This window comes from Hyla sarda, chromosome 11 (assembly GCF_029499605.1).
Source record: "Hyla sarda isolate aHylSar1 chromosome 11, aHylSar1.hap1, whole genome shotgun sequence".
Classification (NCBI taxonomy): domain Eukaryota; kingdom Metazoa; phylum Chordata; class Amphibia; order Anura; family Hylidae; genus Hyla; species Hyla sarda.
Window position 1 is genome coordinate 23,491,691 of NC_079199.1, and position 27,093 is coordinate 23,518,783.

A 27,093-nucleotide genomic window follows, 5' to 3' on the forward strand; every position below is an offset into this window, starting at 1 on the left:
ATGACCTTGACAGTCAATTACAATGATATAAATGCTCAGACAAGTTACAGTAATAACTTCATCCTAAGGAAGTGGTCTCCAAACTGCGGACCTCCAGATGTTGCAAAACTACAACTCCCAGCATGCCCGGACAGCCAAAGGCTGTCCGGGCATGCTGGGAGTTGTAGTTTTGCAACAGCTGGAGATCCGCAGTTTGGAGACCACTGTTTGAAGGCAATAAGACTTCATCAGCTAATTTTTATGAGATATAATATTGTTAAAATCATTACAGTCTAATATATAGTGTCTGACTAATGTGTAACAATAAACTATTTAGTCGTTCTGCGTCTCTGTTCATTCATTCTTCATTTCCTTTTAAACTCCCTAAAGGACATCAGTGTTTTTTTTATTTTTCGCATCCTCGCTTTTGGCTTGTTTTTTTGCGCCACCAATTGTACTTTGTAATGACATCACTTATTTTAACATAAAATCTACAGTGAAACAAAAATAAAATTATTTGTGGGGCAAAATTGAAAAACAAAACAAAACAAAAAAAGACACCATTTTGCAACTTTTGAGGGCTTTCGTTTCACTTTCGTGCACTTTTCGGTAAAAATTACACATTACGTTTACTCTGTAAGTCCATATGATTACAATGATACCGAATTTATATAGGTTGTGTTTTATTTTACTATTTAAAAAAAAAAAAAAGATCACTTTTTGTGCGGAAATTAGTTTGTTTAAAATTGTCCTTTTCTGACCCCTATAACTCTCCTAATTTTCAGTATATGGGGATGTATGAGGGCTCATTTTTTGCACTGTTATCTGTAGTTTTTATCGGTACCATTTATGCTTTGATGGGACCTTTTGATCACTTTTTTATAAAAAAAAATTTCTGCTATATTCTGGACTTTGGTATTTTTTTATGTTTACGCCCTTCACAGTGCAGTTTCATTAATAATATATTTTAATAGTTCGGACACACAGCGATATCACATATATTTATATATTTTTTTGTTTACATTATTGTATTTGAAAAATGTGAAAAAAGGGGGGTGATTCAAACTTTTATTAGGTAAGGGGCTTATTCATATTTATAAAAAAAAAAATTTTTTTTTACATTTTATTATTTTGTTAGCCCCATAGGAGACTATAAGGGTTTATTCACATGGCAGAATTTTTGCTTGCGGAATCCCACCTTAAATTAAAGCCCATAGACCTCTATGGGATTCCGCACTCCCATTCTCACTTCTAAATTTCTAGCTAGTGGAATTCTGCAAGCGGAAATTTAGAAGAAATTCAGAAGTGTGAATGGCAGTGCGGCATCCCATAGAAGTCAATGGGCTTTATTTAGGCGGAATTCCGCAAGTGGAATTCCACAAGCGGAAATTTTGCAGTGTGAATAGACCCTAACATGCGATCTTTCAACTGCATACACAGCATTGATCAGTGTTATTGGTGCTCAATTAATACAGGCTGCCTGCATTGTTAAATGGGTACTCTCATTAAACTTTTTTTTTTCAATTAAAAAGATTTTTGCCAAAATAAATATATTTCTAATATATGTTAAGTAAAAAAAAAAACTTGTTTTCACAGTTTTTTTTACATTAGAAAACCTGGCCACTAGGTGTCACCCTATATGGCTCAGGAATCCTTCCCCCCCCCCCTCACGTTGAGCAGGTTCAGACCACTGCTGGCCGGGCAGCGTAGTCCAGTGTGGTCCGAAATGCTCGTCCGAAATGCTCGCTCTCTGCCTGTATATGAAACAGGCAGAGAGCGAGCACAGTGCTCGTGCGCGCATGGCACGCGTAATTTAAATATCCCCACCCCATGTATCTCCCTCTTCTTAGTTCACACGGCACCTGTAATTTAACTTTCCCCGCTCCCTGCATCTCCCTCTTCTCAGTGCAGGAAGATGGGCGGAAGACGGACGGCCAGGCTTCAGATGACGTTGCGCAGGCGCAGCACTACACAAATAGCGTAGGGCTAAAGTTAGTATTGCGCGTGCTCAGTTGTCCTTCCCTACGCAATTTGCGTAGGGAGGCCAGCTGGCCATGCGCAGTCTGTATGCATTGCAATAGAATGAGATTTGCCTTCGGATGGCTCCGTGCAGCTTCAGCTATCACAGGGAGAGGAGATCCTCTCCCTGTGATAGCCAAACTGAGACTGCTGTGGGCGTCGATGCGTGACGGTTAAATATGTCACGTGACAAGTGTGAGCCAATAGGATGTGATGGAGGCGGAGCATCTCATTCTATGGCAAATCTCATTCTATGGCAATGCACCTGGCTACGCCCACTTCCTGCCCTCCACAGAGAGTTCAACACTGAGCTGCCAAAAAGGCAATATAAATGGTATTTTAATGGGGTTTTAGATAAAAATAAATACAGGGATAGAGGTGGTTAGTGCCAGGGACAGATGGGGAGGGGGATTAGGGAAATTTTAGTTAATGATAGCTACTCTTTAAAGCACCGATTGCACCGACAAAAGCAAGGTATGAGACCTCCATCTGTACTCGTTGCTGTGGTCCTGATCAGCCCCCTGAGCTAATCCCCATTCACTTTTTCCCATTTTAAGACACTACGGGCAACTTTAATCTTAGCATCTAAAGGGTAATCCCAGACATCGGCCTGATCTGCGTTGTCCTGTATTAGCCATGGGTCTCGGCTGCTGATAGCAACTGGGACCAACTAGGTATAAAGCGTGCTCAGCTCCTTGGCTTGCTACATACAACTGGAGTGGGATGAGGGCATACATTTACGCCCAATGTCCTGAAGGGGTTAATGCATCACATGCAATAGCAGAGGATGACTTGACCTGAGTTATAGGAAGTTAAGGGAGGAACCGCGTCTTTCATGTCCCTCGCCGCTTCTCATCCTCACCCTGTAGAGATGGCGGGATGACTTACAGGTATTGTCATGCTGTAATAATATAATGACTTTGTTGTGTACTCATTGTTATATTATGACCGACATCCATTATAGAAAAGCTCAGCTGTGAATCTGTGGTCCCATAATGTGATCCTGAGTACTAAAGTACAAAGAGAGAAAAGTCTGTGAAGCTTGGGACGTCTGCAGATTGGGCTTCCATGGTGCCTCACCAGCCTGAGATCATCAAGCACAATACCTAGCATCGGCCCGTGTGATACCGTCACTAACTATATACAAGCATTAATACAAGCATTACTCAATTCCCTGTGCACAGTCATAACCCTCACATACTCCAGATTTGGGGCCCACCCAACCAGATAGAGAGGGTGACCTCTACTGCTAGGGGCACTAATAGAACCAGTTGCTTTTTCCCATTTTATCTACCCACCAGCAGCGGTTACCAGTAGAGCCCTTGGTGTTTCTCATCTTTACTCAATGCAGGAGAGAAGAAAAAAAAAACGAAAAACAGAGGCGCTGCCTGGTGCCGTTACCCAAATAATAGGTGGTAAATAATAAAAGAAATTTCACTTGCCTGGTGATGTTGGGCTAAGAGCTGAACATCTATATTAGCATTAGTTAAAGATGTGTCGTGGCTGCCGCCGACACGGAACCATCAGCTAAAGGCCCAACATAGAAGAAACACCTTTCGCCTGGGTGACACCGGTGGTTTTACACAGTGTCCGCGATTATACTTCGGGACCATCGCTGCTTCCTCCCCATTAGACCCCTTTTCTTTTGCAGCCCTCCGGACACCCAGGCGATCAGTGTTTAGTCCACTTTAGTCATTGAATAGTAGAAGTCTTACATCTGGGGGTCCACAGGAAGGCTGTCGGCTTCCTTCGTCTGGATTCAGACGAAGGAAGCCGACAGCCTTCCGAAACGCGTCGATAGGTTTGTGGACCACAGAGGATACCGTAGTGACGTCACTCAGATCCAAATCACCTCCACCTTATTCATCTAACAGCGAGCGTGCAGGTAGGTTGAGGCGCCCCTGGCCGGGGCGCACTCCCACTGCCGTCAAACGCTCCCTTCAACTAACCGGATTACAATCAACTATTTCCCGGACAGAACTCCAACTCCACACCTGTTCATCAATCCAGGAATACCCCCATTGAGGGCCCGTAATAGTGCTGACCGCACAACAGGTACCAGCGGGAGCCTTATCAGGTACGCCACTAAGCGCTTTAATAGTAAATATCTACTTATGAAAATATTCCTATGTTTTGCGGACATTCCATTAGCTTACAATACTCTGCTGTGATCATATTACTATTACTAATTATACAGAGTTGAACTGTAGAAAGGGACTTCACTCGCATTTTTTCAACCTCTGAAGCACCCTCAGGGAGAGCCCACAGCATCAAGCATTCTCCTCTATAATACCTATACGGAATCAGTAATACAGCTCTTGAACAGGTATTAATAGGAACGACTCTGCCGAAAGTATTCATCACTCTTCTCACTATAACCAGATTGTTTAACCCATTCTATATCATAGGAATATCACCCTTTCAGCTTACCACACCAGTCGTTCGAACCTCCATCGCTCGCACCAGCGCGACTGATCATTTAAAGGTAGACCACGCTATATAGACAGAGCTCAAATAAATCGACACGCATATCTTTACATAATCCAGTTACTGTGTTTTCATTTTTGGTCACCAGGTGAGCACTCCGTCATACCACTCACAGTTCCATCTATATCATCAGGATCTCTCTCTCTCTTTCTACAGCATCATCAGGTTAGTCCCTACCACCTAGCTTTAATAGATATGTGTCTGATTCAGCGCTTGCCAATTCAATAATAATTTACAAATATGTTTAACTTTCTGGCACCAGCTTGTTTCAACCGGAGTTCCCCTTTAAACTGAAGCTTGCCAAAGTTAAATTGGCACTGCTAGTTGAAAAAACTTTGTTTAGATCAATAGCACAAGCGAATATAAGAAACTTTGTAATATGTCTTATTAGACAAAAATGCTTCTTTCTCGTGTTACGACCTCAGCTTTGTCCTGTGTTTGCAAGACAAACATTGTAAGTCTATGAAAGTGAAGGGGAGCTCCACCTACCAGCTCTGGGAGAACTGCAAATTAGAGAAGAAGCCTGCAGAGCAGAAATCTGCTAAAAATTATCATATTCAAGTTATAAAATGGCTAGAAATAGTGCGGTACTCATGTATACACACAGAGACGCTTATCCTGAAAATCCCCCGAGTACGCTTTAAATGCACTAAATTTATTAGGAGGTACATGAAATCTATACCATTTTCTATATTTAATAATAATCTGACCCTGGACGGTCATATTTTTTTTATACTGACACCACTTCAGAATGAATTAGAACATAGACTGTAAGCCAGATCTCACTAGCATATGTCTATAATGCGCAAACCCATACTAACCAGATTGGGAGTGTGATGCTCAACATGAATGTATGGATAATGTTAGGCCACCCACAAACATGTTTACAGTAGTGTAGGCCATGTAGACACACTCATATTGATGTACTGTATTTTGCTCAATGGCCCTGATTTACTATTGTAAACTCAACCTGTTTTGTCGGGTTGTGCACCAGACATTCTGTCTGTGCCAGAATTTGTGCCAGAATAAAAAAAAAAAAAAAAAACACCAACTCTCCATTTTACTGACAAAACCCAGGAAAAGGGGGGTGTGGCCACTGGGAAAAGGGAGTGTGGTTGCGGAAAAGGAGGAAGTTTCCCCAACATTTTCGGATTTAAGGATTTAAGGATCCCACAGAAAATGTGGTGGATTTGAGCTCTGGAAAACCACACAGCTTAGAGCATACCGTATATACTTGAGTATTAGCCATTCCGAATATAAACCGAGGCCCCTAATTTCCCCCCAAAAACCTAGGAAAAGTTATTGACTTGACTAGGGTGGGAAATACATCATCCCCCCCATGTCATCATCCCGCCCCCCCCCCCCCCCCGTCATCATCCAGACCCCCGTCATTATCAACCCTGTCATCATCACCCCGTCATCATCACCCCGTCATCATCACCCCGTCATCATCACCCCGTCATTATCACCCCGTCATTATCACACCGTCATCATCACCCCGTTATTATCACCCCGTCATCATCACCCCGTCATCATCACCACGTCATCATCACCCCGTCATTATCACCCCGTCATTATCACCCCGTCATCATCACCCCGTCATCATCACCTCGTTAGCATCACCCTGTCATCATCACCCCGTCATTATCACCCCGTCATTATCACCCCGTCATTATCACCCCGTCATTATCACCCTGTCATTATCACCCCGTCATTATCACCCCGTCATTATCACCCCGTCATTATCACCCCGTCATTATCACCCCGTCATCATCACCTCGTTATCATCACCCTGTCATCATCACCCCGTCATTATCACCCAGTCATTATCACCCAGTCATTATCACCCCGTCATTATCACCCCGTCATTATCACCCTGTCATTATCACCCCGTCATTATCACCCCGTCATTATCACCCCGTCATTATCACCCCGTCATTATCACCCCGTCATTATCACCTCCCGTCATCATCACCCACGTCATCATCACCCCGTCATTATCACCCCGTCATTATCACCCCGTCATCATCACCCCGTCATTCCCTTCTTCAGTGGTCTTCAACCTGCGGGCCTCCAGATATTTCAAAACGACAACTCCCAGCATGCCCGGACAGCAATCGTCATCATCCAGACTCCCCTTTTGTTTTCTACTCACCTCCCCTCGGTGGGAAGGAAGGGTGAGCTGGTCCGGGCCGTCCATCTTCGGCCATCTATGCTGCAGGGATCGTCCGGTGGGGAGGGTAAGTCATTCCGAGCTGTCCATCTTCACCGGGAGGCCCTCTTCTCTGCCGGCCCCGGACTAGTGAAGTTGCGTTGACAACGACGCGCTGGGACGTCCGTGCGCAGCAGACATCCGTGATGTCCCTGCGCATGAACGTCCCTGCGCGGTGGCGTCAACGCAGCGTCACTAGTCCGGGGCCGGCCTGGAGCAGAGAAGAGGGCCTCCCAGTGAAGATGGACAGCCCCGGAAAGACTTACCCTCCCCACCGGACGGTTCCTGCAGCATAGATGGCCAAAGATGGACGGCCCGGACCAGCTCACCCTTCCTTCCCATCGAGGGGAGGTGAGTAGAAAACAAAAGGGGGGTCTGGATGATGACGAAGGCCAGTGGTCTTCAACATGCGGACCTCCAGATGTTTCAAAACTACACTCCACTCTTCCAATCAAGACCATTTATGTTCTTCTTGTGTATACCTGGAAGTATACTGCAGATCCACTTTGTCTTCCTTGGTCATAAAATACACCACAAGTTTTCGTCATACAATAATGGATGTGCACAGATATAAATTGGCACGGGGTGTGTATTTAAAGCGTGACTTTTCAGGCCATAGCTAAAAATACAGAAATATAAGCAGTGAAAACCCAAACTGTGTTCTAAATGTAGTGCTGCACCCACCCCCCGGATGTCCTGCCTCTTTTCTATTGTAAGATAAGAAACCAATTTTGGTCCTAAGTAAAAGCTCATCCAAAATGTTATAGACCAGTCGGCTCCTCTGCAAAGCGTTGACTTTCAATGCTATATCTGTCTGACTTTATTAAATACAGTATTTCAGACCTCTTAACTAATAGTGGCTCTTATATTGGTTCCCAGACTTTGTAGACTGATATTTCAACACCTCTTTTTCCTTCTCATCTTAAAGGGACTTAACATGCAGATGACTATTGTATTCTTGTAAATTTAAGTAAGTTATGAAGCTTAGATCCCACACAGGAGGCCTCCATGTGCTGTTGTGCAGCATTGTTTGGGTGCCGTATGTATGGAGTAATGCTTCTAATGGTGAATAGATCTACATAAGTCTGTATAAATAAGGGGTGTAGTCTGGGGTCTGTATAAATAAGGGGTGTAGTCTGGGGTCTGTATAAATAAGGGGTGTAGTCTGGGGGTCTGTATAAATAAGGGGTGTAGTCTGGGGTCTGTATAAATAAGGGGTGTAGTCTGGGGGTCTGTATAAATAAGGGGTGTAGTCTGGGGTCTGTATAAATAAGGGGTCTAGTCTGGGGTCTGTATAAATAAGGGGTGTAGTCTGGGGTCTGTATAAATAAGGGGTGTAGTCTGGGGTCTGTATAAATAAGGGGTGTAGTCTAGGGTCTGTATAAATAAGATGTCTAGTCTGGGGTCTGTATAAATAAGGGGTGTAGTCTGGGGGTCTGTATAAATAAGGGGTGTAGTCTGGGGTCTGTATAAATAAGGGGTGTAGTCTGGGGTCTGTATAAATAAGGGGTGTAGTCTGGGGGTCTGTATAAATAAGGGGTATAGTCTGGGGTCTGTATAAATAAGGGGTGTAGTCTGGGGGTCTGTATAAATAAGGGGTATAGTCTGGGGTCTGTATAAATAAGGGGTGTAGTCTGGGGTCTGTATAAATAAGGGGTGTAGTCTGGGGGTCTGTATAAATAAGGGGTGTAGTCTGGGGTCTGTATAAATAAGGGGTGTAGTCTGGGGTCTGTATAAATAAGGGGTGTAGTCTGGGGGTCTGTATAAATAAGGGGTATAGTCTGGGGTCTGTATAAATAAGGGGTGTAGTCTGGGGGTCTGTATAAATAAGGGGTATAGTCTGGGGTCTGTATAAATAAGGGGTGTAGTCTGGGGTCTGTATAAATAAGGGATGTAGTCTGGGGTCTGTATAAATAAGGGGTGTAGTCTGGGGGTCTGTATAAATAAGGGGTGTAGTCTGGGGTCTGTATAAATAAGGGGTGTAGTCTGGGGTCTGTGTAAATAAGGGGGGTAATCTGGGGTCTGTATAAATAAGAGGTCTAGTCTGGGGGTCTGTATAAATAAGGGGTGTAGTCTGGGGTGTGTATAAATAAGATGTCTAGTCTGGGGTCTGTAGAAATAAGAGGTCTAGTCTGGGGGTCTGTATAAATAAGGGGTGTAGTCTGGGGTCTGTATAAATAAGATGTCTAGTCTGGGGTCTGTATAAATAAGGGGTGTACTCTGGAGGTCTGTATAAATAGGGGGTGTAGTCTGGGGTCTGTATAAATAAGGGGTGTAGTCTGGGGTCTGTAGAAATAAGAGGTCTAGTCTGGGGGTCTGTATAAATAAGGGGTGTAGTCTGTATAAATATGGGGTCTGTATAAATAAGGGGTGTAGTCTGTATAAATAAGGGGTGTAGTCTGGGGTCTGTATAAATAAGAGGTCTAGTCTGGGGGTCTGTATAAATAAGGGGTGTAGTCTGGGGTCTGTAGAAATAAGAGGTCTAGTCTGGGGGTCTGTATAAATAAGGGGTGTAGTCTGCATAAATATGGGGTCTGTATAAATAAGGGGTGTAGTCTGTATAAATAAGGGGTGTAGTCTGTATAAATATGGGGTCTAGTCTGGGGGTCTGTATAAATAAGGGGTGTAGTCTGGGGTCTGTAGAAATAAGAGGTCTAGTCTGGGGGTCTGTATAAATATAGGGTCTAGTCTGGGGTCTGTATAAAAAGGGGTCTAGTCCAGGATTTGTATAAATAAGTGGTCTAGGTGCTCGCTTCGGCAGCACATATACTAAAATTGGAACGATACAGGGAAGATTAGCTTGGCCCCTGCACAAGGATGACACGCAAATTCGGAAAGCATTCCATATTTTTTGTTCCACAAACTCTCTAAGGGGCCTTTTCCATTTTTGTTTTTTCTTTTAGTCTGCACCAGTGTTGTTTCCATAGACTAACGTTCTTATTGCCCACTAGTGCTTTTCTTTGATATCTAGATGGTGGTCATACCTTATCCTGTTGCTCCAGGTTTTTATGACCACTATTTGTGGTGCGCTTTATGTTTGAATCCCACAATGTGACTGATGGTCCTATATTGTTTGTTTTGTTTTCTTTTGATATTCACTTGTAGACCCGCTTTGTTTCTGGCCCCACAAGGCTATAGGGTCATTCACAGTATTATGTAGAAAGGGGGGGGGGGGGAGAGACCGGAAGGCGGCGCCTCGTGCGTTACCCTAGGGAGGGGGGATTTTCCCTTGTGGGAAGGGGTTGCAGGCTCTATAAATTAGCCGCTCACCTTGAGCATATAGGGAATATGCATATCACCCCGTATGGGGTTATTAAAGATGGTGGGGATCTGTGCAGCCTAAAGGTCCCAGGTGCAGCCAGATCGATGTACTACAGTCAATATGATGAAGGGGTAGTTTCACCCCGAAACGCGTCATTGTTCTATTGCTGTACATCAAATAAAGTTGCTGCACTTTGCCACTTTATGACTTGAGTGTAACCACTTCCTTTGGGATCCTGAGCGCCTGCTGCCAAGGTCGTTTTTTTCTTATTTGTATCCAATTCACAGTATTATGTCACTGATGCTTTGTTTGTTATATTTTCTTTCAATAAACCTCTTTGAATGATAAAAAAAAAAAGTGGTCTAGTCTAGGGGTCTGTATAAGAGGTCTAGTCTGGGGGTCTGTATAAATAAGGGGTCTTGTCTGGGGGTCTGTATAAATAAGAAGGCCAGACTGGGGTCTGTATAAATAAGAGGTCTAGTCTGAAGTTCTGTATTAATAAGGGGGTCTAGTCTGGGGGTCTGTATAAATAAGAGGTCTAGTCTGGGGTCTATATACATAAGGAGTCTAGTCTGGGGCCTGTATAAAAAGGGGTCTAGTCTGGGGTATGTATAAAAAGGGGTCTAGTCTGGGGGTCTGTATAAATAAGAGATCTAGTCTGGGGGTCTGTATAAATAAGAGGTCTAGTCTGGGGGTCTATATTAATAAGGGGTCTAGTCTGCAGGTCTGTATGAATAAGAGGTCTAGTCTGGGGTATGTATACATAAGGGGTCTAGTCTGGGGTCTGTATAAAAAGGGGTCTAGTCTGGGTGTCTGTATGAAAAGGCTTCTAGTCTGGGGGTCTGTATAAGTAAGAGGTTTAGTCTGGGGCCTGTAAATAAGGGGTCTAGTCTGGGATCTGTATAAATAAGAGGTCTAGTCTGGGGATCGGTATAAATAAGATGTCTAGTCTGGGGGGCCTGTATAAATATGGGGTATAGTCTGGGGCCTGTATAAATATGGGGTATAGTCTGGGGTCTGTATAAAAAGGGGGTATAGTCTGGGGTCTGTATAAAAAGGGGGTATAGTCTGTCGGCAGTCTGCTGGAAAAATACATGGAGGGGGCATGTCGGCCACGGCTTACTGCGGGGTCGGGACAGCCACTTTCGGCAGACTGCAGGGGCCCTGTTTCAGGAGATCAGGGGGGGGGCCCAGTGTTCGGACCCCCAGCGATCTATAACTTATCCCCTATCCTTTCAGTGCACTACTCCTTTAAAGGTCTGCTATTTCTATATAATCTGTCAAGTGTAATAGTTGGAGTATTACGTTAAAGAGATTACTCAGATATTAAGAATTAATGGGCAATCCTCAGCACCCCAACTGTTAGGCTATGTGCACACAACAGAATTTCCATGCGGCATGGAATGGAGATTCCGCAGCAGCAGAGTCTCATTGATTTCAATGGGATTCTGCTGCGCTGTTCAAAAAGCAGAATTTCCGCACCGGAAACAGCTGGAGAGACACAGGCTAGGGAACACTGTTCTACAGGACAGGATGTGATAAAACAATATAAACATGATTTAGTAAATGTTTTTTTTTTTGTGTTTTTTTTTCTAAACCACATTCATGCAACGTACAGATGCCAAATGCAATACTGGACAACAGCCACTAGATGGCAATCTAATCCAAGAAATCACTAGAGTGCACTGTTTAGGATGAGTTATAGGAACTTCCAACACAAAATTGCATTTAAATGACAAGGAGATTAAGCTGCAAAACCCACCCAAGTGTGCTGTAGGAAGTCATTTCCTTGTCTAAGCCTTGCCACTTTACATTCCTGAATAATTCTGGGATTATCTGCTGCCTGTCTTATTCTTTTGTGCTTTAATGTCACTGTTTAGCCAGTCTCAGCAAATGTGATGGATAAATAAATCTACATAGCAGGAATTCCTGGTTAGATTGACCAGTATGGTATCCTGGGAAGGTAAGTAGCAGCTGCATTGCCAGCCAGAGCAATGTATAAATGGGATATGTATTTCTCTATACTCTGCAATGCATTGAGAATAGACAATGGCACAATGCTTCTTCTGCCCCCAAAATATTTGATGTTGCGTTTCCACTTAGTTTCTTCCATTGTAAAAGAGTATATATATATATATATATATATATATATATATATATATATATACATACAGCCAGAATAAAAAGCCTGAAAAGCAGTGTTTCCTAAGCAGGGTGCCTCCAGCTGTTGCAAAACTACAACTCCCAGCATGCCCTGACAGCTAAAGGCCATGTTATTGAAATGCAATTCAACAATCTCACATGACGGAGGCGCATCATCTCTCATCCACAGTTTAGAGCAGTATTCCCTGGCCAGGGTGCCTCCAGCAGTTGCAAAACTACAACTCCTAGCATGCCCAGACAGCCTTTGGCTGTCTGGGCATGCTGGGAGTTGTAGTTTTGCAACAGCTTGAGACAACACTGTTTGGAAAACATTGTCATAAAGGAAAGACTACATTCTTTTCCTATTTGTGTAATCAGTAAATAAAAGACATTTAACACTGCTGTAAAAAAAAAAAAAAAAAAGGATTTTGGGGTGCAACAATAAAGAGTTTTTCCCAATAAAAATCTTAAATACGTTTGCAAAGGATGGAGATAAAAGGAGCTACAAGGGGGACCCAGAGCTATGTACAGAATGGGATATGCATAGGTACAATATGCTTCTTCTGCCCCTAAACCAGTGTGCCTCCAGCTGTTGCAAAACTACAACTCCCAGCATGCCCAGACAGCCAAAGGCCATGTGATTGAACTGCGGTTCAACAATCTCATATCACAGAGGTGCTTCATCTCTCATCCAAAGTATACAGCAGTGTTCCCCAGCCAGGGTGCCTCCAGCTGTTGCAAAACTACAACTCCCAGCATGCCCAGACAGCCTTTGGCTGTCTGGTCATGCTGGGAGTTGTAGTTTTGCGATCTTTTCCTATTGATGTAATCAGTAAGTAAAAGACATTGAACACTGCTGGGGGGAAAAAAAATGATTGCAACAATAAACATTTTTTTCCCCCAAAAAAAATCATAAATATGTTTGCAAAGGATGGAGATAAAAGGAGCTTTCAAGGGGGACTAAATTATCTGTAAAAAAAATAAATAAATAAATAAAGTCCCAATTAAACATAAATATGGATTTTTTAGAAGATATTCAGCGGTTTTATCGCTGTATATATGTCATACATTAGTATCTGGATATCTATTGTAGGTTACCGATGCAGTAATGAAGACAGGAAGATGCCCAGTTGCCCATAGCAACCAATCAGATCGCTTCTTTCATTTTGCAGAGGCCTTTTTAAAAATGAAAGAAGAAATCTGATTGGTTGCTATGGGCAACTCAGTAACTTTTCCATGCACAGGTCTTGATAAATCTCCCCCATGGACTCTATGAAGGTTGCCCCTGGTCCAAATCTTTGACTTCCTTTTTGGGCCGATCACATTGACACCTCCCATCGGTATTCCCGTCTCCTGGGTAATGACAGGATACATGATTCATGATTCAGCAATATGTGAATAGATTGCAATGGACTCTGGGGGGTATTCATGAAAAATTGGGTAGATGAAAGTCTTTTTACTCCATTAAAGGGGTACTCCCCTGGAAAACATTTTTTTTACTCAACTGATGCCAGAAAGTTAAACAGATTTGTAAATTATTTCTATTTAAAATTTTTAATGCTTCCAGGACTTATCAGCTGCTGTATGCTCCACAGGAAGTTCTTTTTTTTTTTTTTTTCCTTTCTGTCTGACCACAGTGCTCTCTGCTGACACCTCTTTCCATGTCAAGAAGTGTCCAGAATAGGAGCAAATCCCCATAGTAAACCTATCCTGCTCTGGACAGTTCCTAAAATGGACAGATGTGTCAGCAGAGAGCACTGTGGACAGACACAAAATAAATTCAAAAAGAAAAGGACTTCCTGTGGAGCATACAACAGCTGATAAGTACTGAAAGGATTAAGATTTTTAAATAGACACCCCCCCCCCCCCCCCCCCCTCCATACAGCCCTATGGGAGAGGCGGGAATGCACGAACGCTACATCTCCGCCTCTCCCATAGAGATACATGGAGGGGGGCGTGTCAGCCACAAGGCAGAGCCGGAGCCCCGTACAGGAGATCGCAGGGGGTCCCAGCGTCGGAGTCTTTATTGCCCCCGTACCTAGCCCAGGATCCGGCGGTATACCTTCGGGTGGTTTTAGGCTAAACTACGTCCTGGCGTCACGAATATAAGGGGTTAATGCCATCTGCCCCTAGGGTAACAACATCTGCCCTCATCACACCCCGCTACCACACTCCCAGTCCATCTAGTGAACTGTGGGGGGTCTAAACACTTCAATCCCAACCAATTAAAACATTCCCTGTGTCCCTGTGACTTGTCAAAAGTTTTGGTAAATGACAGGGACCCCATATTTGTGCCCTGCATGTATACAAATAAAGGATGCATTTGGTTTAGTAGTCTTCTCATTAACACAAAAAAGACAATGGCCCTCATTTACTATTGCAAACCCGACATGTTTTGTCGGCTTTTGGGCCAAATTCTTTCTTTGCCAGAATTTGCACCAGAATTTGCACCAGAATTGAAAAAACCCTACTAACTCTCCATTTTGCTAAGAAAACCTGATAAGGGGGTGTGGCCCTTGGGAAAAGGGGAGTGGTCACCGAAAAGGGGCGTGTTCCCGACATTTTCACAAAAACCCAACATATTTACTAAGGCTTCCACCAAAAATGTAGTGGATTTGAGGGAAAACCCCACACATCAGAGTATGTGTAAAAATGTAGGGAAAGTAGGAAATGTAGGGAAACCTTAGTAAATAACGTGGAAAATAAATTGTAGGGAAATAAAACCCACAAAGAAAACTACACAACACTCTTAGTAAATCAGCGCCATTGGCCCTGATTAACTATTGTAAACCCGACATGTTTTGTCGGGTTGGGCACCAGATTCTGGCTCATTGCGCCAGAAATTCTGTCTGCGCCAGAATTAATGCTAGAATTTGTGCCAGAATTGAAAAAACCTGACTACCTCTCCATTTTACTGTGAAAACCCGAAAAAAGGGCACGACCATCTGGGAAAGGGGGCGTGTCCCCGACATTTTCACAAAAACCCAACATATTTACTAAGGTTTCCACAGAAAATGTGGTGGATTTGAGCTGAGGAAAACCCGACAGATCAGAGCATGTGTATTTATAAAAAAAAAAATAAATAAATAAAAAATAAAAAAGAAAGCAAAACATAGGGAAAGGTGCAAAAAGTAGGGAAACCTTAGTAAATATTGTGAAAAAAATTGTACAGAATTCAAACCCACAAAAGAAAACTCCACTCCCCTCTTAGTAAATGAGCGCCAATGTATTAATCCACACGATGCAATGACATTGTAGACACAACACGAAAGACAGGAGAATGAAAAAAAACATTTTATTGTCCCCACCTTGAGTTGCATTAGATGCACATCAACATGCTTGCTTTGAGGGTCTTCTTGCACAGACTGTGTGAGTCCTCTTACTCTTTCGGCTGTGCTTCTTATCCAGGTATCAATCTCTGGCAGATGCAGGATAATTTTCCAGTCCGCCCCTGTATGGACCGGAGGAGGCCTTTCAGAGCGCTGGACACAATCCTGCCCAATGGAGGGCTCGATTTCACAAGAGTCACCAGTGTTAGGGTCCATGATAGCTGCTTCCTGGGATCTAGTATTTGTCAGGCTCATGATGTAGAGCTTTTCATATCTGTGGAAGTAACATAATAATAAAGTTTTTACACCGCATTTACAGAGATTAAAGGGGTATTCCGGCCAAAAACATTTTATCCCCTATTCAGAGGATAGGGGATAAGATGTCTGATCGCGGGGGGCCCGCTGCTGAGACCCTACGCAATCTCCCTGCAGCACCCGTATTCTATGTGGGTGCTGAATCTCCAGTTTCGGAAACCTCCGGGTTTCCGGGACTGGGGACGTGACATCATGCCATGCCCCCTCCATTCATGTCTATGGAAGGGGGCGTGACGGCCGTCACGCCCCCTCCCATAGACATGAATGGAGGGGGCGTGGCATTACGTCACATCCCCAGTCCCGGAAACCCGGAGGTTTTCGAAACTAGATACGCAGTCCCCGCATAGAATGCGGGTGCTGCAGGGAGATCGCGGGATAGGGGATAAAATGGATAGGGGATAAAATGTTTTTGGCCGAAATACCCCTTTAAACTAGTGCCAACATCAATGATAACATTACCAATATTTAAAAAATAAAATTCATAATTTGGCTGCTCTAATTTCCCCATAAGGTATATGCATAGTAGTATTACCAAGCAATGTCCAAATAATGCTGTCAAACAAGAACAAGTAACACAACACTAGCCCTACTATACAACCATACAGTACATGTTTTGGCAGTGCCCCTTTGCTCAGGGTCTGTTGGATGCCCTGGAACACGAACTCAGAGACTCTGTACCCAGGAACTGCCTATCGTACCATTCGGTGCTTTACAGTCTGTTCCCTGGGACCCACGACGTGGAGGCCATCCAGGAGACCTGGCGCCTTATGAACTGTTTTAAGGATGCTGTGTGGCTTGCCAGGAACCGCCTCGTGATCAACAAGGAGAACATGTCCGTCCGGGACTGCCGCAGGTTCATCAGGAGCCTGCTCAGAGATTATTCCATCTTGGACAGCCCGGCCGTCGATGAAGTAGAGGAGTGAAGACCCCTCTCCTTCCCCCATGTCCCCTTGAAGATTTAGCCCAGTAGTTTGGCCCTGTGATCCGCCCACACAGTCCCCAATCCCCCATGCCCCCAGCCCCGCTCCATAGCCCACGCCCCTACCCCGATCACAGATTGTATTGTTTGGTTTTTCGATTTCTTGTGCTTTTCTATTACAGGATTGAGCGGAGTGTTAGAGTAGCATGCCGTGCGATGTATAGCTTAGGGAACCTTTGCTGTGTATTGTACTCTCATGCTTTGTGTGATTGTAATTTATTGTATGACTTGTTATAACTGAACAAACAATAAAGCTCTTTCAATACAGTATCTAGTAGATACCAACCCACTATTCATGTATATTCACAAATATGTTGTATTTATCTTATTTTTGTAAATTTTGGCAAGAGAAGGTAGGCTGCAACCCACAACTTGCTGCAGGAGGAGCTATGCGGAGGACAAGGACTGAGATAGGGAGCCATGCTGGGGACCAGGAATGAGATGGGAAGCTGTGCCTTAGACCACGAGTAAGATGAAAGCCATGCATGGAAATAGAAAGGAGATGGTGAGCCTTGCTGTTGACAAGGAATACGATGGGAAGCCATACATAAAACCAGGTATGATATGGGGAACCATGAGCACAAGAACCAGGATTGAGATAGGGAGTTATGCTGTGGACCAGGATTGAGACAGGGAGCTATGCTGTGGACCAGGATTGAGATAGGGAGCTATGCTGTGGACCAGGATTGAGATAGGGAGCTATGCTGTGGACAAAGAATGAGATGATCAACCAGGTTGGGAACCAGGAATTAAAGGATAACTTTGGGATGTAACAACTTATCTCCTATCCTAAGGAAAGGGGATAAGTGTTAGATTGCGGGGGGTCCAACCGCTGGGATCCACCTCCAGTGTCCTCACCAGCCGCTAGTCCGGATCCTGACACCAGTAAAACCGATTCGGCATTCCTGACGAAGCAGGAATGCCATGGGGTATGGCAGGGAGGTGAGGAACCTAATGGCCACACACACCTCCCCTAGACCAGCAGGAGGGACATCCCGAAGGGCTACCGCACATTGACCAAATCCTAGTGAACATAAAAAAACACAAATGTGAGCGCAGTGACAAAACATAGAAAATAAATAAGTGGATGTGCATAGTGGGATACTGCCCGGACATCCGTCCGGATCAATAAAAATTCCTCTGTTGATCAACAGACAGAAGGCCGCAACGCTAGAGGTGAGTGCTCAGAAGAGTGAGAGATAAAGTGCATGATGCGTGCCATCAGTCAAGAGGGGTCGCTACTCCCAAATTAGTTCCAGCACCCTGGAGTCACCACTCCCAGGGCAATTTTGTACCTTGGCTCTTACCCTACCCAAACCTTAGGTCAAGATCCAGAAGATGCAGGCTGCTTCAGGGCCCGTTGCCTGGACATACAGCTGGCCCTGGTACACCTGCACCATTCTGTGTGCTTCCCATATACTGCCTTGGTGGTCTTTCACACCGCCAACTAACAGGAAGGTACGACACTTGATCTTGGCCAAAAGGCTGAGAACAGGTTTACTTTTTTTTTTTTCTTTTAAGAGCCGAGGTACATGCTGGTAGAAGAGAGAGATTGATGTGGCTCCCCCCCCCCCCCCCCTTATAAAGGGGGGCTGAGCCAGAAGCCCATAGGTCAAGCTGCGGGTCATGTGTTAAGCTGGTGCTCTCTGGGTAACATATGTGAACATATCATGTGACCCCCACAGGTCCTTAACACTGTATATACATTATTATACTGACTATATACCTAATACTATGAATAACAATATAATAACAATAGGAGCGAAACTGAAGGAGAGCCCCCAAGACACTGAAGGACTTAACCTGACAGGGCCTAAGTGTAGTACAGAATCATGTTCTGTACTGGGACATTACATTTGGATAGGGGAAAAGATATCTTATCCCAAAGTGCAGTGGAGAACAAGCGAGGTCAGTGTAGCCGAAGCCCTCTGAGTCTTACACGTACCACAAGAGAGAGAACTAGTCTTACATCTCAGGAGAACTACAATCCCAAAATAGCCATATCTCAAGATTATCAATTACTCAGTACTGTGACAAATTACTACCATCTTCAGAACTACCAAATGTACCTCAAGGACTGTATTCTCAATCTGCATTTATTTCCAAAGTATTATTCATCTGTTTGCAACTGCATCCAAGTAAATATCAAGTTGTTATCTATAAACCTCAGCTTCTGAGTTATTCTTTTTCCAGGATCTTGGTATGGATTTCAGCTTTACCCTCATCATCCACCATTTTCTTCTTATACAATACTATTCCGGGAAATCACGGAAGGTAAGCTAAGTATTCTTCCACCAGATGTTCAGCATTATCCTGCACTCCACACGTGGGGCTGTCCGTGGCAGCCTTAAAGAGAACCTTTTACATTGATTATTCATCGATTGCAGGTATCATGTTATAGAGCAGGAGGAGCTGAGCAGATTTTATATACAATACAGTACAATCTGCAGGTATCATGTTATAGAGCAGGAGGAGCTGAACAGATGATATATACAATATAGTACAATCTGCAGGTAACATGTTATAGAGCAGGAGGAGTTGAGCAGATGATATACACAATACAGTACAATCTGCAGGTGTCATGTTATAGAGCAGGAGGAGCTGAGCAGATGATATATACAATATTGTACAATCTGCAGGTATAATGTTATAGAGCAGGAGGAGCTGAGCAGATTATTTACAGTATAATCTGCAGGTATCATGTTATAGAGCAGGAGGAGCTGAGCAGATGATATATACAATACAGTACAATCTGCAGGTTACATGTTATAGAGCAGGAGGACCTGAGCAGATTATATATACAATACAGTACAATCTGCAGGTTTCATGTTATAGAGCAGGAGGAGCTGGGCAGATGATATATACATTACAGTACAATATGCGGGTATCATGTTATAGAGCAGGAGGAGCTCAGCAGATTGATATATACAATACAGTACAATCTGCAGGTATCATGTTATAGAGCAGGAGGAGCTGAGCAGATGATATATACAATACAGTACAATCTGCAGGTATCATGTTATAGAGCAGGAGGAGCTGAGCAGATCATATATACAATATTGTACAATCTGCAGGTATCATGTTATAGAGCAGGAGGAGCTCAGCAGATTGCTATATAGTATTCTGGGAAATATTCCAGGATAATTTATCAATTATTCATGTAAATCTACTCATTCTGGGCCAGGTAGTCATGTGGGCGGACCTACTCGGTGATTGACAGCTCTCACTTCACGTGTACTTCTACACAGATTAGCTGTCAATCACTGACTACTTAGCCCAGAATAAGCAGAGATTTCCATTAACCCCTTAACGACGCAGGACGTATATTTACGTCCTGCGCCGGCTCCCGCGATATGAAGCGGGATCGCGCCGCGATCCCGCATCATATCGCGTCGGTCCCGGCGCTAATCAACGGCCGGGACCCGAGGCTAATACCACACATCGCCGATCGCGGCGATGTGCGGTATTAACCCTTTAGAAGCGGCGGTCAAAGCTGACCGCCGCTTCTAAAGTGAAACTGAAAGTATCCCGGCTGCTCAGTCGGCTGTTCGGGACCGCCACGGTGAAATCGCGGCGTCCCGAACAGCTGATCGGACACCGGGAGGGCTCTTACCTGCCTCCTCGGTGTCCGATCGACGAATGACTGCTCCGTGCCTGAGATCCAGGCAGGAGCAGTCAAGCGCCGATAAAGCTGATCACAGGCGTGTTAATACACGCCTGTGATCAGGATGAGCGATCAGTGTGTGCAGTGTTATAGGTCCCTATGGGACCTATAACACTGCAAAAAAAAAGTTAAAAAAAAAGGTGTTAATAAAGGTCATTTAACCCCTTCCCTAATAAAAGTTTGAATCACCCCCCTTTTCCCATAAAAAAAATAAAACAGTGTAAAAAAATAAATAAATAAACATATGTGGCATCGCCGCGTGCGTAAATGTCCGAACTATAAAAATATATCATTAATTAAGCCGTACGGTCAATGGTGTACGCGCAAAAAAATTCCAAAGTCCAAAAAAGCGTATTTTGGTCACTTTTTATAACATTAAAAAATGAATAAAAAGTGATCAAAAAGTCCGATCAAAACAAAAATCATACCGATAAAAACTTCAGATCACGGCGCAAAAAATGAGTCCTCATACCGCCCTGTACGTGGAAAAAAGTTATAGGGGTCAGAAGATGACATTTTTAAACGTATACATTTTCCTGCATGTAGTTATGATTTTTTCCAGAAGTGCGACAAAATCAAACCTATATAAGTAGGGTATCATTTTAACCGTATGGACCTACAGAATAATGATAAGGTGTAATTTTTACCGAAATATGCACTGAATAGAAACGGAAGCCACCAAAAGTTACAAAATGGCGTTTTTTTTTCGATTTTGTCGCACAATGATTTTTTTTCCCGTTTCGCCGTGCATTTTTGGGTAAAATGACTAATGTCACTGCAAAGTAGAATTGGCGACGCAAAAAATAAGCCATAATATGCATTTTTAGGTGGAAAATTGAAAGGGTTATGATTTTTAAAAGGTAAGGAGGAAAAAATGAAAGTGCAAAAACGGAAAAACCCTGAGTCCTTAAGGGGTTAATAAATTATTTGTTATCCTGGAACATTTCCTACAAATGATTTATCAATCTTTTCAGATCCTCCTGCTCTATAACATGATGCCTGCCGACTGGTCTGTGATTACCTTTCATTCTGTCAGTAGAAAAGTAGTCATTACTGTCATTAGAGGCACAACAGTAGATGTAGTACATCTGAGCCAGGTTCCTGAGCATTTCCAAAATTCCATCTTCTACAAAAAGACACTAAAATTTGCAGAACGTCTTAAAAAAAAAAAAAGAGAGAGAGAGAGAAATGGTGTATATCCTAACTACACTCACTATACTCTGTCTCAAGTCATAGACATAGTTAGACCGTTCCAGTATACTGAATGGTATCTCATGTCTGAGGGGAACACTGGGGACCTTGCGACTGCCCACATCAACCAGTGACTATGACACTAAAGGTATGGTCACACTGCGGAATTCCCGCGGAATTCCGAGAGCAGTACCGTAAGTGTGAATGGGTTTTCTGCGAGACCCATTCACACTGCGGAATTTCAGCGGCGGACAATTCCTGCACTGCACTTAGGCCCTGTCAGGTTGAGTCCCTCAGTGACCTGGGGGCTCCCCTGCAAGGTCTCCCCTGCTGTTACTATAGTGTAATTTATTGTCATAGGATTATAGTCAGTGTATCAATGTCTAGTTTGTATAAAGGACCTTTGGAGGACCCCAGTAAATGTCTAAAGGACCTTTGGAGGACCCCAGTAAATGTCTAAAGGACCTGTGAGATGTCACATGTTATGTTATCACATGATGTTACCCAGAGGGCACCAGTTTAACACATGACCCGCAGCTTGACCAATGGGCTTTGGCTCAGCCCCCCCTCTATATAAGGGGGCGGCCATTACAATTCACTCTCTTCTATCATCACTCTTGCTGAGGAAAGAGTGGAGACCAGAGACCTCAGGTCTAGTGTCCAGTACCTAGAAGGCCTCAAATCTACAGTCATTCCAGTAAGTCAAGTCTATGTCTGCTGTCACTATCCACAGTCTAGTCAGGCCTCAAATCAATTCTATTACAAGTATAATTGGTCCCAGCAAGCTGCGAGGTCCTTCTGTGTTCCTGGCCACCTCTCTGGGATTCTGGCCTAGCTGTGAAGATAATAACACCTGTCTGACCTCAATAAAGCCTCCGTTAAAGGGGTACTCCAGTGGAAACCTTTTTTTTTTTTTAATGAACTGGTGCCAGAAAGTTAAACAGATTTGTAAATTACTTCTATTGAAAAATCTTTACCCTTCCTGTACTTTTTAGCAGCTGTATGCTACAGAGGAAATTCTGCTATTTTTTAATTTCTTTTTTGTCTTGTCCACAGTGCTCTCTGCTGACACCTGATGCCCGTATCAGGAACTGTCCAGAACAGGAGAAAATCCCCATAGCAAACCTGTGCTGCTCTGGACAGTTCCTGATAAGGGCATCAGATGTCAGCAGAGAGCACTGTGGACAATACAAAAAGAAATTCAAAAAGAACAGAAATTCCTTTGTAGCATAAATGTAGATTTTTTAATAGAGGTAATTTACAAATCTGTCAAATTTTCTGGCAACAGTTCACTTATAAAGTTGCATATAAATGCTTTCCACCGGAATACCCCTAACCATAACCTGGTTGTGGACTCTCATTTTCACTTCCTAGCCATTGGAATAGCGGAGATACCGTTTGGGTGGTTCCGGTACCCAAAAATCCCTCTGGCGTCATGAACATTAGGAGTTAATAACACCTTGCCCCTGGGGTTAATACCATCTTGCCCCATCAACCTACACCGCTACACCGTGTGTGACCACAGATTCACCACACATGTCAACTATACATTGTGCATGGTGACCGTTTTCTTTGGAGAAGACCCTTTTCAATGCAATTTTGGGTGGGCGTCTCAAAGAGGTTTCACTATATCTCAAAGGTGTCTTGCACTTTAACCCCTTAAGGACTCAGGGTTTTTCCGTTTTTGCACTTTCGTTTTTTCCTCCTTACCTTTTAAAAATCATAACCCTTTCAATTTTCCACCTAAAAATCCATATTATGGCTTATTTTTTGCGTCGCCAATTCTACTTTGCAGTGACATTAGTCATTTTACCCAAAAATGCACGGCGAAAAGGAAAAAAAAATCATTGTGCAACAAAATCGAAGAAAAAAACGCCATTTTGTAACTTTTGGGGGCTTCCGTTTATCATAATCATAATAGTTAAATCATAACTACATGCAGGAAAATGTATACGTTTAAAAATGTCATCTTCTGAGCCCTATAACTTTTTTATTTTTCCACGTACAGGGCGGTATGAGGACTAATTTTTTGCGCCGTGATCTGAAGTTTTTATCGGTATGATTTTTGTTTTGATTGGACTTTTTGATCACTTTTTATTCATTTTTTAATGGTATAAAAAGTGACCAAAATACGCTTTTTTGGACTTTGGAATTTTTTTGCGCGTACGCCATTGACCGTGCGGTTTAATTAATGATATATTTTTATAGTTCGGACATTTACGCACGCGGCGATACCACATATGTTTATTTTAATTTTTTTTTACACTGTTTTATATTTTTTTATGGGAAAACGGGGGTGATTCAAACTTTTATTAGGGAAGGGGTTAAATGACCTTTATTAACACTTTTTTTTTACTTTTTATTTGCAGTGTTATAGGTCCCATAGGGACCTATAACACTGCACACACTGATCTCCTATGCTGATCACTGGCGTGTATTAACACGCCTGTGATCAGTGTTATCGGCGCTTGACTGCTCCTGCCTGGATCTCAGGCACGGAGCAGTCATTCGTCGATCGGACACCGAGAAGGCAGGTAAGGGCCCTCCCGGTGTCCTGTCAGCTGTTCGGGACGCCGCGATTTCACCGTGGCGGTCCCGAACAGCCCGACTGAGCAGCCAGGTCACTTTCACCTTAGAAGCGGCGGTCAGCTTTGACCGCCACTTCTAAAGGGTTAATACCGCACATCGCCGCGATCGGCGATGTGTGGTATTAGCCGCGGGTCCCGGCCGTTGATGAGCGCCGGGACCGACGCGATATGATGTGGGATCGCGGCGCGTCCTGCGTCGCTAAGGGGTTAAAGGGGTACTCCGGTGGAAAAAATAATTTTTTTGTTTTTTTTGTTATCAACTGGTGCCAGAAAGTTGCAGATTTGTAAATTACCTCTATGAAAAAATCTTAATCCTTCCAGTAAAAAACACAGAGCTCTCTGCTGACCTCATGACCACAGTGCTCTCTGCTGACATCCCTGTCCATTTTAAGAACTGTCCAGACTAGGAGTAAATCCCCATAGAAAACATATGCTGCTCTGGACAGTTCCTAAAATGGACAGAGATGTCAGCAGAGAGCACTGTGCTCGTGATGTCAGCAGAGAGCAAAAAGAAAAGAATTTACACTGTAGTATTCAGCAGCTAATAAATACAGGAAAGATTCAGATTTTTTAATAGAAGTATTTTACAAATCTGTTCATCTTTCTGGCACCAGTTGATTTAAAAAAAAATATAAAAAAAATAAATAAAAAGTTTTCCACCGGAGTACCCCTTTAAACATGCCTGACATGTCAATGAGTGAAAATAGCGTGTTCAATATAAAGTGTATAGTGATAAGAGAGTCTATAACTGTGTGCTGCTCTGTATGTTGTAGGAAACATGGATGTAGTGTGACCCCCCCCCCCCCCCAGACTGTCTCTGAGGGTCTCTTACTTTCTGTCCACGCGCTCGCTCACCCTCCCCCACACCAGCGTCTATGTAAATAGTAGATCTCACACAAGTAGCTGATGACAGATCAGTCTGGAAAAATCGGATTTTTCGCTTCTTAATAACCCCAAGTTCCTCGGTCCCTTGTGTATGTTATAAGACGTTTGCGGCGGGTTACATACTACTGCTATTTATATTTACAGAGCAGCGTGAATAAGCAGAATAAAGCCGCAGCTGACCTTCTAGCATACGGTATGGAGGAAACCACGGAAGGGGACTTGTGTGTTTTTACACCAGTGTTTCCCAACCAGGGTGCCTCCAGCTGTTGCAAAACTACAACTCCCAGCATGCCCGGACAGCCGAAGGCTGTCCGGGCATGCTGGGAGTTGTAGTTTTGCAACAGCTGGAGGCACCCTGGTTGGGAAACACTGTCCTACACTATGGGACAAGAACGCACAGCCACACAAATTTGACTTTGACTACATATGCTCACCTCTGCTTATCTGGAGGGAGGTGGTGACTCAATTTCCTCACCGCCCTTCTCCTATTATGGACCTGGTTGGAGCTAGCAGTGTGGGATATCTCTAGGGACCCACGCACACTAAGGATAGGTTTACACTACGCTAGTGCACCCATTAGTCGTATCCGTCAACATTCTTCCGAAAATGGGATGCTGCCTAAAATGTAAAGAGAAGCGGCTGGGCCCATTGATTTTAATGGTCAAACTGAGTCACCTATTTTAAGTAAATAGTGCATATGTCCCAAATGGAGTCACCATAGAAATACATGCGGATTGCCACTCCTGTTTACAGTACAGTGGTCCCTCAAATCACAATGGCTTCAGGTTACAATATTTTCAGTCTTTTCTGGACCATTGTAACGTGAAACCTAGAGATGAGCGAACTTACAGTAAATTCGATTCGTCACGAACTTCTCGGCTGCATAAATTAGTTCAGCTTTCCGGTGCTCCGGTGGGCTGGAAAAGGTGGATACAGTCCTAGGAAAGAGTCTCCTAGGACTGTATCCACCTTTTCCAGCCCATGGGAGCACCTGAAAGCTGAACTAATTTATGCAGGATAAGTCATCAACTGCCGAGCCGAGAAGTTCGTGACGAATCGAATTTACTGTAAGTTCGCTCATCTCTAGTGAAACCAGACTCAACATACAATGCTACAGACAGTCCAGATCTGGGAAATGTGTCAATGGCTGAAAGAACCGACCAATCAGAATGGGAATTTCGCTGGTAAAACATCTGTATTACTGAAGTGCATGCTCTGAATTCCTGTCTGGTAGCGCCCCCTACAGTACAGGGAGGTATTACATGTTCTGTACTCTTTACCTGTGCCAGGGTTAGCTGCTCCTTTGGACACCAGGTGAGGGCGGTTCCATGTTACTTTTTTTTAGGACATTGGGGGAGATTTATCAAAACCTTTGCAAAGGTAAAGTTGTCCAGTTGCCCATAGCAACCAATCAGATCGCTTCTTTCATTTTTAACAAGGCCTCTGCAAAATGAAAGAAGCGATCTGATTGGTTGCTATGGGCAACTGGGCAACTTTTCCTCTGGACAGGTTTTGATAAATCTCCCCCATTATGTACTGTACAGGACCCTGAAGAAGCTCCTGTCCTCTACATAGACAGTGATTTACAGCTCCCAGCAGATCTTTATTACTTTAATATGTAAGGATTTGCTTAATCTATATTAGTTATCCACTTATCTTTCTTTAATTCTCACTTTTTCCTATTTTTAAGATGACAATTTGGGGCTTTAGAACCAATTATCAGGTTTCCATAGAGTTATGGTCTCCAGATACAATGGTTTCAACTAGAGATGAGCGAACTTACAGTAAATTCGATTTGTCAAGAACTTCTCGGCTCGGCAGTTGATGACTTTTCCTGCGTAAATTAGTTCAGCTTTCAGGTGCTCCGGTGGGCTGGAAAAGGTGGATACAGTCCTAATAAAGAGTCTCCTAGGACTGTATCCACCTTTTCCAGCCCACGGGAGCACCTGAAAGCTGAACTAATTTATGCAGGAAAAGCCATCAACTGCCGAGCCGAGAAGTTTGTGACGAATAGAATTTACTGTAAGTTCACTCATCTCTA

The 27,093-nt window shown here is 43.6% G+C and overlaps 1 protein-coding gene and 1 non-coding gene across 9 annotated transcripts in view; one reads left to right on the forward strand and one right to left on the reverse strand.

Annotated features, from left to right (window-relative positions):
• Positions 1 to 27,093, reverse strand: part of AKAP6 (A-kinase anchoring protein 6) — a 234,271-nt gene that overhangs the window by 185,549 nt on the left and 21,629 nt on the right. For 5 of the 8 annotated variants that reach the window (XM_056547013.1, XM_056547014.1, XM_056547006.1 and 2 more), the window contains one exon: positions 15,410 to 15,704. In XM_056547013.1, coding sequence (XP_056402988.1) covers positions 15,410 to 15,685 — 276 coding nt within the window. In that variant the 5' untranslated portion in view covers positions 15,686 to 15,704. Of the gene's footprint in view, positions 1 to 15,409; positions 15,705 to 18,793; positions 18,945 to 21,409; positions 21,713 to 26,332; positions 26,447 to 27,093 lie in introns of those variants that run through there. The other 3 variants (XM_056547007.1, XM_056547012.1, XM_056547009.1) reach the window with 3 other exon arrangements.
• LOC130296117 (U6 spliceosomal RNA) lies at positions 9,443 to 9,549 on the forward strand. Its single transcript, XR_008849119.1, has one exon. It is a non-coding gene; the product is annotated as a U6 spliceosomal RNA (small nuclear RNA).